The sequence below is a fragment of the Tursiops truncatus genome, chromosome 19 (assembly GCF_011762595.2).
Source record: "Tursiops truncatus isolate mTurTru1 chromosome 19, mTurTru1.mat.Y, whole genome shotgun sequence".
Taxonomy (NCBI): domain Eukaryota; kingdom Metazoa; phylum Chordata; class Mammalia; order Artiodactyla; family Delphinidae; genus Tursiops; species Tursiops truncatus.
This window is the reverse complement of record NC_047052.1, coordinates 58,165,763-58,177,944: the sequence shown is the minus strand read 5'-3', so window position 1 is coordinate 58,177,944 and position 12,182 is coordinate 58,165,763. Positions and strand designations below refer to the sequence as shown.

Here is a 12,182-nt window from a genome sequence, read left to right as displayed (position 1 = left end):
TCACCCGCTGGTGCGCGGGCGGACGCTTACGGGAGGCGACGCGGCGGCGCTGGAATGAGGAGTCCGTGCGCCAGCTGGGACCACAGCTCCCAGAACGCGCCGCGTCTCAGGCGCCCCGGCTCGTGCGACTGCCCGCCCACCTGGACTACAATTCCCAGAAGGCGCCGCGTCGCCCACACCCAGCAGTCGGGGGGCACGCCGGGAGTTGTAGTCCGGCCAGGTGCGTGAGCCGTGGGGACAGCGGCCGTGACTTTGTGGGGCAGTGGTGGCGGTGTGTGGATGATCCGGCTGGAGGGTGTGCGGGAGGCGGAACCATGCATGGTGCGTGGGGGGTGAGAGGTGTGAGGGGTGTGTGAGGAGGTGAGAGGTGTGAGGAGGTGAGAGGTGTGAGTTGAGAGGTGTGAGGGGTGTGTGAGGAGGTGAGGGGGGTGTGAGGAGGTGAGAGGTGTGAGGGGTGTGTGAGGAGGTGAGGGGGGTGTGAGGAGGTGAGAGGTGTGAGGGTGTGTGAGGTGAGAGGTGTGAGGGGTGTGTGAGGAGGTGAGAGATGTGAAGGTGTGTGAGGAGGTGAGAGGTGTGAGAGGTGTGTGACGAGGTGAGGGGGGGTGTGAGGAGGTGAGGAGGTGAGAGGTGTGAGGGGGTGAGAGGTGTGAGGGGTGTGTGAGGAGGTGTGAGGGGTGTGTGAGGAGGTGAGAGGGGTGTGTGAGGAGGTGTGAGAGGTGTGTGAGGAGGTGAGAGGTGTGTGAGGAGGTGAGAGGTGTGAGGGGTGTGTGAGGAGGTGAGAGGTGTGAGAGGTGTGTGAGGAGGTGAGAGGTGTGTGAGGAGGTGAGAGGTGTGTGAGGAGGTGAGGCGGGTGTGAGGAGGTGAGGTGTTGAGGAGGGTGAGGGGTGTGGATGCTGTGGGAAGGTGTGCATCATGTATGTCATGTGTGTGGCTCACTGCAACCATGTGGTCACAGTGCCTCTTTATCTGGCCCTCTTTCCATTTTCTTTTTCCCCTTTAAAAATTTTTACCATTTTTTTGGAGCTGTAATTCACATACCTTCAGTTCACCCTTCTAAAGTGTACAATTCAGTGGTTTTTAGTATCTTTACAAGGCTGTGCAACCATCACTATCTATGTCCAGAACACTTTTATCACCCCCAAAAGAAACCCCATGCCCATTAGCAGCCTGCCCCCAGCCCCTGACACCCACCGATCTGCCTCCTGCCTCTGGGGATTTGTCTATTCCGGATATTTTATGTAAATGGTCCCTTTGCAGTTCCTGACCACTGGTAGGCACACCATGGGCACCCTAATCCAAGGAATCCTTCACTTTCCCCAACAAAGACCCACCTCACCCATCAAGTGCTGGGCTCTGGCCTGCGGGTGGCACTGGTGGCATTCATTTCTTTGGGTCTTCTTGGCCTTCTCTGTGGTCTTCTGCCTTCTGCTGTCCCACTTCTGTTGTCAAAAGCACAGCCCCTTGATGCCCACCCCAATAATCATAACAATAAACCACATCTGCACTGAGCCCCGTTTGCACACCAGGCAATTACTGAGCCTAGTCGGTTCATCCAGATTGTCAACTCTGCCCATGACCTTCTCCCTTTTTGCACCACCAAAGGCTTTCTCTCTGGCAGCTCTTGCTTCCCACCCTCCAGCCCTGCCCTCTCCACCAAGCCCAGCTTCACGTCACCGACGTCTTGCAGCACTTGCCTTGATACCTCCCTGCCTCCAAGCCTAACTTGCCTCCCCCCAGTGAAGGGAACGCCAGATTTTCCTGGTTCCTATTTTATCACTTCGATGAACCATCATGTCCTTCTTCCTATTATACACACGGGTGAAGTTGGCTCTGCTAACTGGTCTGGTTTGTGTCTAAAGAGGCTGTATTAGTTTCATATCACTACTAGAACAAATTACCACAAATGCAATGGCTCATAACAACAAAAATGTCTTATCTTAGGTTTCTGGAGGTCAGAAGCCTAAAATGGATCTCACTGGGCTAAAGTCACCATGTTGGCATTTGTGTTCCTTCTAGAGGCTCTAAGGGAGAAATCCATTTCCTTGCCTCTTCCACCTTCTAGAGGCTGCCCTCGTTCCTTGTTCTGTGCACCTGCCTCGCCATCATTCCATCCCCTTCTCTGACTGACCCTCCTGCATCTCTTTTTCACTTATGAGGACCCTTGAGATTACGCTGGACTCACCTGGTAATCCAGGATGCTTTCCCCATCTGCAAATTCCCTTTTGCCATGTAAGGTAACATACTCACAGGTTCTGAGGATTAGGATTTGGACAACTTGGGGGGGCGGGGGAGGCATTATTTTGCCTATTACAGATTCTAATTTCATTGGTCTGGGTTTGGCCTTGGCATCCAGACTTTTTTTTTTTTTTTTTTTTGCCACACCATGCGGCATGCAGGATCTCAGTTCCGCGATCAGGGATCGAACCCGTGCCCCCTGCAGTGGCAGCGTGAAGTCTTAACCACTGGACTGCCAGGGAAGTCCCCATCCAGACTTTTAAAAGTTTCCAGATGATTCTAATGTGCAGACAAGGCTGAGAGCCACTGGATAAGAAAGAGCATAGTGCAGTAGGAAGCAAAGGCTATGGAGAGGGACCCAGCTGATTCAATTCCCAGTTCTGCCTCTTAACTCTTTTATGGGCAAATGACTTCATTTATCTGGCCTTCTACTTCCTTCTCTGTAACACGGAGATAATAAACCCTCTGCTCTTCCCAGATGACCATGACGCCCTCTGCTTCTCCATGTCCATGGGGGGAGGCAAAGTTGTACCTGCTCAGACACAGCCACACACTTAGGCTCACACAGACATACAGACCCACATAAAGACACACAGACACACAAAAACACAACTTGCATCCGGGATATATAAAGAACTCTTACAACTCAAATAACCCAACAACAAAGCCCCTAAATAACCCAATTTAAAAATGGGCAGGGAATTCCCTGGTGGGCCGGTGGTTAGGACTGCTGGGGGCCCAGGTTCCATCGCTGGTGGGGAAACTAAGATTCTGCAAGCCACACAGTGTGGCTACATAAATAAATAAAATAATAATGGGCAAAGACAGTAACATTTCCCCAAGGAAAACATGCAGATGGCCAATAAGCACATGAATGGATGCTCAACATCCTTTGTCATCAGGGAATTGCAAATCAAAGCCACACTGTGATCCCACTTCACACCCAAGAGGATGGCTGTGATCTGAAAGACAGGTAACAAGTGTAGGTGACGATGTGGAGAAATCAGAACCCTCATACATTGCCGGTGGAAATGTAAAATGATGCAGCCTCTGTGGAAAACAGTTGGAGAAATGAAAACATATGTCCACACAAAATCTTATACAGAAATGTTCGCAGTAACATTGTTCAAAGAGGTAAGGGAGGGGGGCTTCCCTGGTGGCGCAGTGGTTGAGAGTCCGCCTGCCGATGCAGGGGACACGGGTTCGTGCCCCGGTCCGAGAGGATCTCACATGTCACGGAGCGGCTGGGTCTGTGAGCCATGGCCGCTGAGCCTGCGCGTCCGGAGCCTGTGCTCTGCAACGTGAGAGGCCCGCGTACCGAAGAAAAAAAAAAAAAAAGAGGTAAGGGAGGAGCCAGGATATAGAGGTCTTTTTGCTGGAAAAACAAACAACAAAACATGTAGTCGAACATCAAAAGATTACTGCTAATCGCGAAGAACAGACACCTCAAGTTAATAACGTTAGTGCTTTTCTATGTATTGGAAGATGTAAGAGTCTGGGTTCATTGAAATTATTCCTTAGATATGTATCTTAACTATCTAGGCCAGTATCCAAAGCACAGAATGGATAGCATTCTGTGTTATCCACAGAATGCTTCCTGTTTTTCTCCATCCTGAATTCCCCTCAGGGCTCGCCGTCTGGAGGCATGCACTGGCTGACGGCTTGATCTTTGTCTATTGGAATGGCAGGCAACATTCCCTGTCCACAAACCACACGGTGGTCTGGGGGACCCCCCAGTAGTTGTTTTGTATTCGGTGTCTCACTGGCTCACTCACGCATTCCCCATACGTGACGTGCCAGGAGATAGGGACACAGAGACGTGGACATGTGCTAATGGGGCTCCCGGCCCGGGGCAGGGGGGGGCTCTGAACAAAGACACAGGCAAAAGCCACACAAGGGATGTGCTGCCAGGGTGGGGGGGGCCCGAGGGGGCCACGGGCCTCTGACTTGCTCAGGGAGTCACCCTGGAGCTGATGCTGAGGACAGGAAACGAGAACAAGCTGGGCTGTCTAAGGAACCGGAAGGAGGTAGGTTTGGTCACTGCAAGCTGCCTGGGAGATGATGAGAAATGAGCCTGGAAAGGTGGGCCGTTGTGGGGAAGTGCAGGGGCTTCGAGGCTGGGCTTGAGGTTGGTTCTTACCTTGGTGGCCACAGGGAAGCCCTGAGCAAAGTTGTACAGGAAGTGGAAGGCCCCCTTCTGTGACGGGAACAAGCTCGTGGCTCCCAGCAGGCATTTCACCAACGACGTCTGGATTGAGCAAGGGCTGCCCAGTTCCCACGCTGCCTTTGCCTCGAGTTGCTTCTTCAGATGGGACCCAATCCTCCTGTTGTCTCCCAATACTCAAGGGGGCTTTATATTCCACACGTCTTGGTGTCCGCTGAAAGGGATGGATGGACTTCCACCACGCTGTCCTTATCTGCTACATCTAATATTTCCATCCTGAACAGTGAATGGCTTCCAGCTGGCCTTGGGCAAGCAGTTTAACCTCTCAGAATCTCAGCTCTAAGTGGGGATAGAGATGCCTGCATCCCAGGGCCGCTGACAGGATGAGATGGGACAACACTTGCAAAGTGCTCACACAGTGTGGAAGCCTTACACCGGCATCACCGTCGCAGCTGATTTCAACAGTCTTCATGCTGAAGCTGAGGAGCGACACAGTTTTTAAAGAGCTGGACTTGGTGACACCACGTTTCAGCACACAGAGCTTCCTTTTTTGGGGGGTGGGGTGGGAAACAGAAAACCACATGGCCCGAGTTAATGCAAGGCACAAAGGACTAAAAAAAAAAAATACCTTTTTTTAAAATTCTGAAATGTAAGCAAGAAACGTGCTCAAGCAGCGACCTGAACGTGCACTGCCAATCTGCGCGGGGACAGAGCCCCAGCGGCCTGACTTGGACAACAGAACGAGCTGCTGGCCCGGACCTGCGGCCTCAAGCAGAGGCTCCTGCATCTGAGGAAGGGCACCCACCGCAGAGCACGTACCAAAATTCCAGACTCCCAGGAGGAACGCAGGTGCTCAGTATAAACCATGTTGTTGGTACGCACGGTTCAGGCGCAGTGAGCCGCTGTTACCATTTAGGGAGTGGTGAGAACCCCACGCTCCCGAAATCCAAGTTCAGACACCAGCCAAAGGCCAGCCTTGCATCAGGCCCTTCCAAGGACAGCAGCCTCAGACCTGCTGTGTTAACCTTTTTCTGCACAGCGAGGAAGGAAAACGGTAGAAGGGAACAGAGAAAGGCACGGGCCAAGGCCACCGAGAGCCATCCCCTTGGTCAGATGCCATGAGGGGCACAGCCACGCCCTCACCGGACCAGGGCCTGGCCAGCAGAGTGGAGAACAGGCACTCAAACAAAAACTTGTATGTATGTGAATGTTCCCAACAGCCAAAATGTGGAAACAGCCCAACTCTCTGTCAACTGAAGACTGTATGAATAAAATGTGGTCTATCCATGCGATGGAATATTATTCAGCCACAAAAAATAAAGTGCTGATAATGTGCTAATGTTGATGAACTTTGAAAGCATTATGCTAAGCGAACGAAGCCAGATACAAAAATTCCACAGAGGCACAAAGCTGATTAGTGGTTGTCAGGGGCTGGGGGGACTGACTGCTTAATGAGTAAGGGGTTTGGCTCTTTTCTGTTGGGTGTACACGCCACCTCCTTGCCCCAGGAGGAGAAATAAACTCATCTGAAACATGGTGACTATAGTTATAATACTGCATCGTATATTTGAAATGTCCTAAGACAGTTTATCTTAAGTGTTCTCACTATGGTGAAAAACGGTAACTCTGGGCTTCCCTGGTGGTGCAGTGGTTAAGAATCTGCCTGCCAATGCAGGAGAAATGGGTTCGAGCTCTGGTCTGGGAAGATCCCACATGCCGCGGAGCAACTAAGCCCGTGCACCACAACTACTGAGCCTGTGCCCTAGAGCCTGCGAGCCACAGCTACTGAAGCCTGCACGCCTAGAGCCCGTGCTCCGCAACAACAGAAGCCACTCAATGAGAACCTGCGCACAGCAACGAAGACCCAACGCAGCCATAAATAAAAAAATAAATAAATTTATTAAAAAAAAGGTAACTCTGAATCAATAGCTTGATTGTCGTCATCATTTCACAATGTATACGTATGTCAAAATACAACCTTGTACACCTTAAATATATATAACCTTTATTTGTCAATTACACCTCAGTAAAGCTGGGAGAGAAAAAACGAAATTTAATTTAAAAAATGATTAGATAGAGAGACCTTCCTTCACTTACCTGGACCTCTTGGGACGTCTCTCTCCACAGTCCACGGGTCTTCCCACTGCTCCAGCTTGGAGATCACATCTGGTTTGGAATCAGGAAGTCCTGTCCATGGTGACAAAGGAGGAAGGGGTTGCTACAAGTCAGTCAGTCCCAAGAGGCTGAACAGTAGTGCAGTGTGTGCCCTGAGGCATGGGAAAGCCCTCTCCCTGGTGATTCAGGGAGAGGCATCCAGTCTGTACAAAGGGGACCCAGCTGGGGACACAGAGCAAGGACACATCTGGGTGTGAGTGACCGGGCATGAGGCAGGGGATGAACACACACACACACACACACACACACTCACACAGAGCATCCTCTGCGTTGGGCCCAGCAACCCCCATTCCTCCCTTGTGAAGTCCATGGCCACGTCCTTGAACGTCACTGGCTCTGAAACATCCCACACACATTGGCTCAGCCAGGGGCTATGTCTGACAGGGGTCAGTCCCATGGGAAACAGCAGGATGTGAACACCCTGTTGTCATGGGGGAGGGAGTGGGGGGACTCACGCTGAGTGGCCCAAGCCAAGAGTTGGCGCTGTTATCACCTTGATACTGGGTGCTGTGATTCCAGTTGAATATTTGTGTCTCTCCCAAAGTCCTATGTTAAAGCCTTAACCCCCAATGTGAAGGTATTTGGAGGTGGGGCCGCTGGGGGTGATTAGTTTTAGATGTGGTCATGAGCCTGGGTGTTGGCTGGTAAACAGTGTGGCCACAGAGAACCCCACGTCCCAGATCTCCCCAGGGTCAGGGTTTCTCCCAAGGTGCCCTCGATTAGTGACAGAGTCACTGAGCTCCACCCTGGGGTGAAGAGAGGAGGAGGAAGGGAGGGAGAGGAGGAGGTTGGCCCTGCCCCAGGACCCACCCTCCCTGGGGGCTGCAGCTCCAGTCCAGCTCGCAGGTGAAGTGGCGCAGAAGCAGGAGCAGAAACGGGTGTGCCTGCTGACAACATAGGCATTTTGGAGACTCACGCGGACAGCATCTGACGGGAATGTGGTGTCCTGGGCCTCAGGCTTATGGCCCTTGATCCTCCCCTGAGAGGGAGGAGCTGGGGGAGGGCAGGGGAGGGGCTTGAGGTAGGCCAGATCTGCCCTCAGACCCCAGGGACCGCAGCCCCAAAGTCCCCTCACCCAGAAGCCCTGCCAGCCAGTGGCCCCTTTCCCAGGGACCCTGGCCCTCCCCGACCAGACCCTCCCACAGGCGTTTGCTCCTGTGCTGCCTGCCCTCGGCCTGCTCCCTCCTGTTCGCCCTCCAGGGCTCACAGAACCACAGCCCCCAACGTTTGCTATGTGCCAGGCCTGCTGTGGGAACCCTCCATCAGCTTGCTTGATCCTCACTCTGCCCCTACGAGTGAGGCAACACTACCTGACCCATGTGACAGGAAGGAAACTGAGGCATCAAGAGGGGAAGACGCCTGAGTTCACATGGACGGACGGGGTGATCTGTGCCCCTGGAATTAGTCTGGGGATGTGGCACACCACCTCGGCTCTGGTGCAGGGGTCTGCACAGCCACCATGGATCCAGGGTGACCCGGGGAAGATGCACGCTTGGACCAGGAAGTCCTGGACCTCTGGCCCCATATCCCTGCTCTGGGCCTGTTTCCTCTCAGGTACAGCAGGGACAGTCTCCGGGAGGATGAACAGCATTAGGCTGTGAAAAGTCTTTGTGAAATGAAACACAACACGGGAACAGCGCACAGGGTCTTTGCTGCCCAAGGCCACACTACCTTTACACCCTGCATCCCTGCCTGGCTCCTAGGCTGGGCAAGGGGTCATGGGGCTCAGGGATCCATAGAAAGCAGCCCTCTGATTTGATGCTTGGGGGCTGGGCCTCAGACCCTGCCTCTAAAACCGTCCCTGAGCCTAGGCTGAGTCCCTGAGCTGCAGCCCCATGCCACCCCCAGCCCGTGAGCTTCTCAAAGGCTCTCTGGGCCACACTGGCCCAGTTCCCTAATGTGGGGACAATCAGGTACTGTCACTACCCTCTGTTATACAGGTGGGGGAAAACAGGAGCACAGAAGGGTTAAATCTAAGGTTGTGAAGCAAATAATGGGTAGGTGGGGATTTGAAACAAGGCAGTCAGACTTGAGTCTGTGCCTTCAAAACAGTAATTTTTAAAAAGAGAGATATCAGGGCTCAGCTCAATGAGTTCTGAGCAAGCACACACTGTGCAACCATCGTCCAGATCAAGCTCTAGAGCCTTCTGTGAGGATGGAATTTGGCAGCCATCAGCCCCATGTGGCTCCTGAGCAGTAGGAACGCAGGTGGTGTGACTGAGAAACTAGATTTGTGATTTTTAAGTTTATTTATTTAATTCAGATTTCAATACGTACAACGTGGCTCAAAGATACCAGTTGGAAAGTTCAGCCCTGGGGCGTTTCAGCACCATGGACAGACCCCTCCTGGCTCCCTTCCAGGCAATGCCCTCCCCAGCCAGGAGGTGGTTACTGCTGGGATTTCTGACAGCGCAGGAGTTGTGCCTATTCTTGAACTTCGTACAAAGTGAATGATATGCTGTGTAACAGTCTGAAGTCTCAGCTCCAAGCTCTCTCGGGCTTATGGGTGACAGCAGCAGAAGGCACCTTTCAGGATCCCTTGTTACAGGGACGGTTGGGGATGAAGTGGAGCTACCAGGTGGGCGAGTACTCAAGAGGGATGAAAATCATAGTCCCAGCTGCCTTGAATTCAGGTCCCGACAGAGACTCCCAGGAGGGAACGGCTGACTGAGGCCTTCTGCCCCTCCCCACAGGGGTGAGAGTGGTGAGCAGATCCCTGGGGCCCAGTGCGCCCTTCCTCCTGGTGTCATTGCTAAGCGAGGGAGGTGGGTAAGTGGAGTATGTCAGATCTAGGATCAAACCCACCTTCACCACTCCCTGATGGGTGACCTTGGGCTGCTCAATTCCCCTGGGGCCTCAGTTTTCTATCTGTAAAATGGGGTAATAATACCTTTTGTGGGAGGCTGTTTGTTCATTCATTAACAAGTACTCCACGGACTGGGCACCACATCATGAAATTTACAGTCTGTGATGAATGGGAACAAGTGTAAAGTGTTCAAATGTGGTAAGACATAAAAGCGTAATGTGGGTTTGGGTGGCCAGGGAAGGCCTCTGAATGGCTAAGCTTATACCCTATTGAGTGGCCGGTGGGGTGGAGGAGGAGAATGATGGGCAAAGGGAGAGCCATAGGGGAGGCCAGGAAAACAGGTAGAAGTCAGGTCATGCAGGGCCTGGAAGGCATGGAAAGAAGTGTGAATTTGTTTCAAATCAGGGGTCAGCAAACACGGCCCCATTGCCTGTTTTTGTATGGTCTATGAGCTAAGAATAGTTTTTACATTTTTAAGTGGCTGGGGTGGGGAAAGGTGAAAAGAAGACAAATGTTACATGAAAGTCAGATTTCAGTGTCCATCAACAAAGTCGTGGATTTCGTCAGGAAAAAAGAAAAGAGTGTGGATGTGTGTTTTCTCTCTTGTTAGATAAGAACCTATATGACATCCTTGATTTTGCCTCTTGGACTGCAAAGCTCAAAATACTTGCTATCTGGTGCTTTACAGGGAGAGTTTGCTGACCCTGCTCTGATGACTTGGGCAGTGACAGAGGGTTTAAGGGGAGGGGTGGCCTCACCATTCAGGGTTAAAGACCCCTCCAGTCTTATGTGGAGAGAGGTGGAAGGGGCAAAGGGTGGCAGAGACCTGTGAGGAGGTGGTGGTCTGGGCTAGGCTGAGGAAGGCAAGGAGAAGGGCATATTTTGAGGGAGACCTGGTTTCTGAAAAATGTCCAGCCCTGTGACCACCACCCTGCCTTCTGCCTCACCTGGTGCCTCGGGCTCCATCAACTGCTCGGTCTCTGGACTGCTTGGCCTCACCAGATACATGATAGTCGTCTTAGTCTCAGGCTGAGGAGCTAGGTTGTAGGTGACACTGGCAGGGATGGATTCCTGTCCCCAGAGTCTACTTCTCACACAGCAGTGGGGCTCCAAGCTTCTGGCTTGAACCTTGGGGCCCAGGGCTGGGATTCTCGTAAATGAAGTACTGCTGGCTGAGCACAGGCAGCAGGGAGTGGGTGTGGCCACAGCCATACACATGGGCTCCCCTGGGACACACCAACTGCCTCAGTCCCCCGAACTGAGAACATATGTCCACACACAAACCTGTGTGTGAATGTTCACAGCAGTGATGCTTGAGTAAACAAACTGGTCTATTTCCATACGATGGAATATTAGTCAACTACAAAAATGAAGTACCGATACACGACACAACATGAATGAACTTGGAAAACATCACTTTCAGTGAGAAAAGCACACACACAAAAGCACATATTGTAGGACCCCATGTATATGAAAGGTCCAGAACAGAGACAGAAGGTGGATTAACGGTTGCCAGGGGCTGGGGAGGAGGTGAACGGGGGAGTGGTGGCTACGGGTTCAGGGCATATAGGCACACACCTGAGGTCACACCTGCATACACAGGCGGTGTCACACATGCGGGGTCGGGCTCGGATGCACACCTGAGGTCTCAACTGCCAGCACAGGTCGCTCCCCACCCCCACCCCCTGGCGCGCATCACCGCCTCTTCTCTCCCCTCCCCCACAGCCCGGCCGCCCCGGTCCACGCCCCTTGGGCCCCACCGCCTGCACACACGGGCCTCCCCGTTCCTCACACTCGCACCGCTAACCCGCTGGGACCGCGAACTCACCACAGAGTCGGGGGGCGCCCCCAGGGGCGCCCCCACCCTCGCGCATGTCGCCCTGTGCAGGCTCACTAAGGCCACTTCCGCCCAGCGCCGGTGGTTGGGGACTTCATCTCCCAGCGGGCCCCGCGCGCTCCGTGCCTGAGAAACAGCCGGCATAGGGTGAAGGCCCTTCTGGGAAATGAAGTCCAAGTGCACCGCCAAGGGAAGAGCGTGGGGACGCGTCAGTCCGTCTTCCCCGGGGGGGGGGGGGGGGTTGGAGGACTGGACATACAGGGACAGGCACAGTTTCCTGTGTCCTTTTAGATATGCAACGTATGTACTTTATGTCCTCTTCCTCCTCACACATATACATGTATAAGTATTAATGGAAGAAATTTTCATGTATTGAGGTACGGGGAAGTCATTCTGGCTTGTACACGATTTAACTTTACTTTTATGCTAACTAAAACTTAAGCCTGTTTGCAGCCTATCACACACACATTGTATATCTGCTTTAATCATTAAAGAAAAGGGTGCACTGACCAGAAGTAAAGAATGTCCGTGTTAAAAATAAAGATTAAATGCCTTCCTTCCTGGGACAGCAATGCCCGTCCTCCTTCAATGATAAGGCTCCCTTCCCAGGTGCCAAGGCCATACTGACTGACTGTTTTTTGTTTGTTTAAATTTATGTTTTATTTATTTATTTTTGGCTGCGTTGGGTCTTCGCTGCTGCACCCGGGCTTTCTCTAGTTGCGGCGAGCGGGAGCTACTCTTCGTCGGGGTGCGCAGCCTTCTCATTGCGGTGACTTCTCTTGTTGTGGAGCATGGGCTCTAGGCGCGCGGGCTTCAGTAGTTGTGGCTCATGGGCTTAGTTGCTCCACAGTATGTGGGATCTTCCCGGACCAGGGCTCGAACCCGTGTCCCCTGCATTGGCAGGTGGATTCTTTTTTTTTTTGGCAGGTGGATTCTTAACCACTGCGCCACCAGGGAAGCCCTAT

At 52.7% G+C, this 12,182-nt stretch overlaps 1 protein-coding gene across 2 annotated transcripts; it reads right to left on the bottom strand.

Annotated features, from left to right (window-relative positions):
- LOC117309052 (uncharacterized) lies at window positions 1-11,332 on the bottom strand. 2 transcript variants are annotated; one of them, XM_073796766.1, is made up of 4 exons: window positions 11,209-11,332; window positions 6,497-6,586; window positions 4,376-4,944; window positions 1-3,610 (listed from the first exon to the last, which is right to left on the bottom strand). In XM_073796766.1, the coding sequence occupies exon 4, from the start codon at window positions 943-945 to the stop codon at window positions 1-3; it is 945 nt and encodes a 314-aa protein (XP_073652867.1). In that variant the 5' UTR covers window positions 946-3,610; window positions 4,376-4,944; window positions 6,497-6,586; window positions 11,209-11,332. The 2 variants fall into 2 exon arrangements, with proteins under 2 accessions (XP_073652867.1, XP_073652866.1); XM_073796765.1 differs by having other exon boundaries at window positions 1-3,529.
- Window positions 11,333-12,182: the final 850 nt, after the last annotated feature.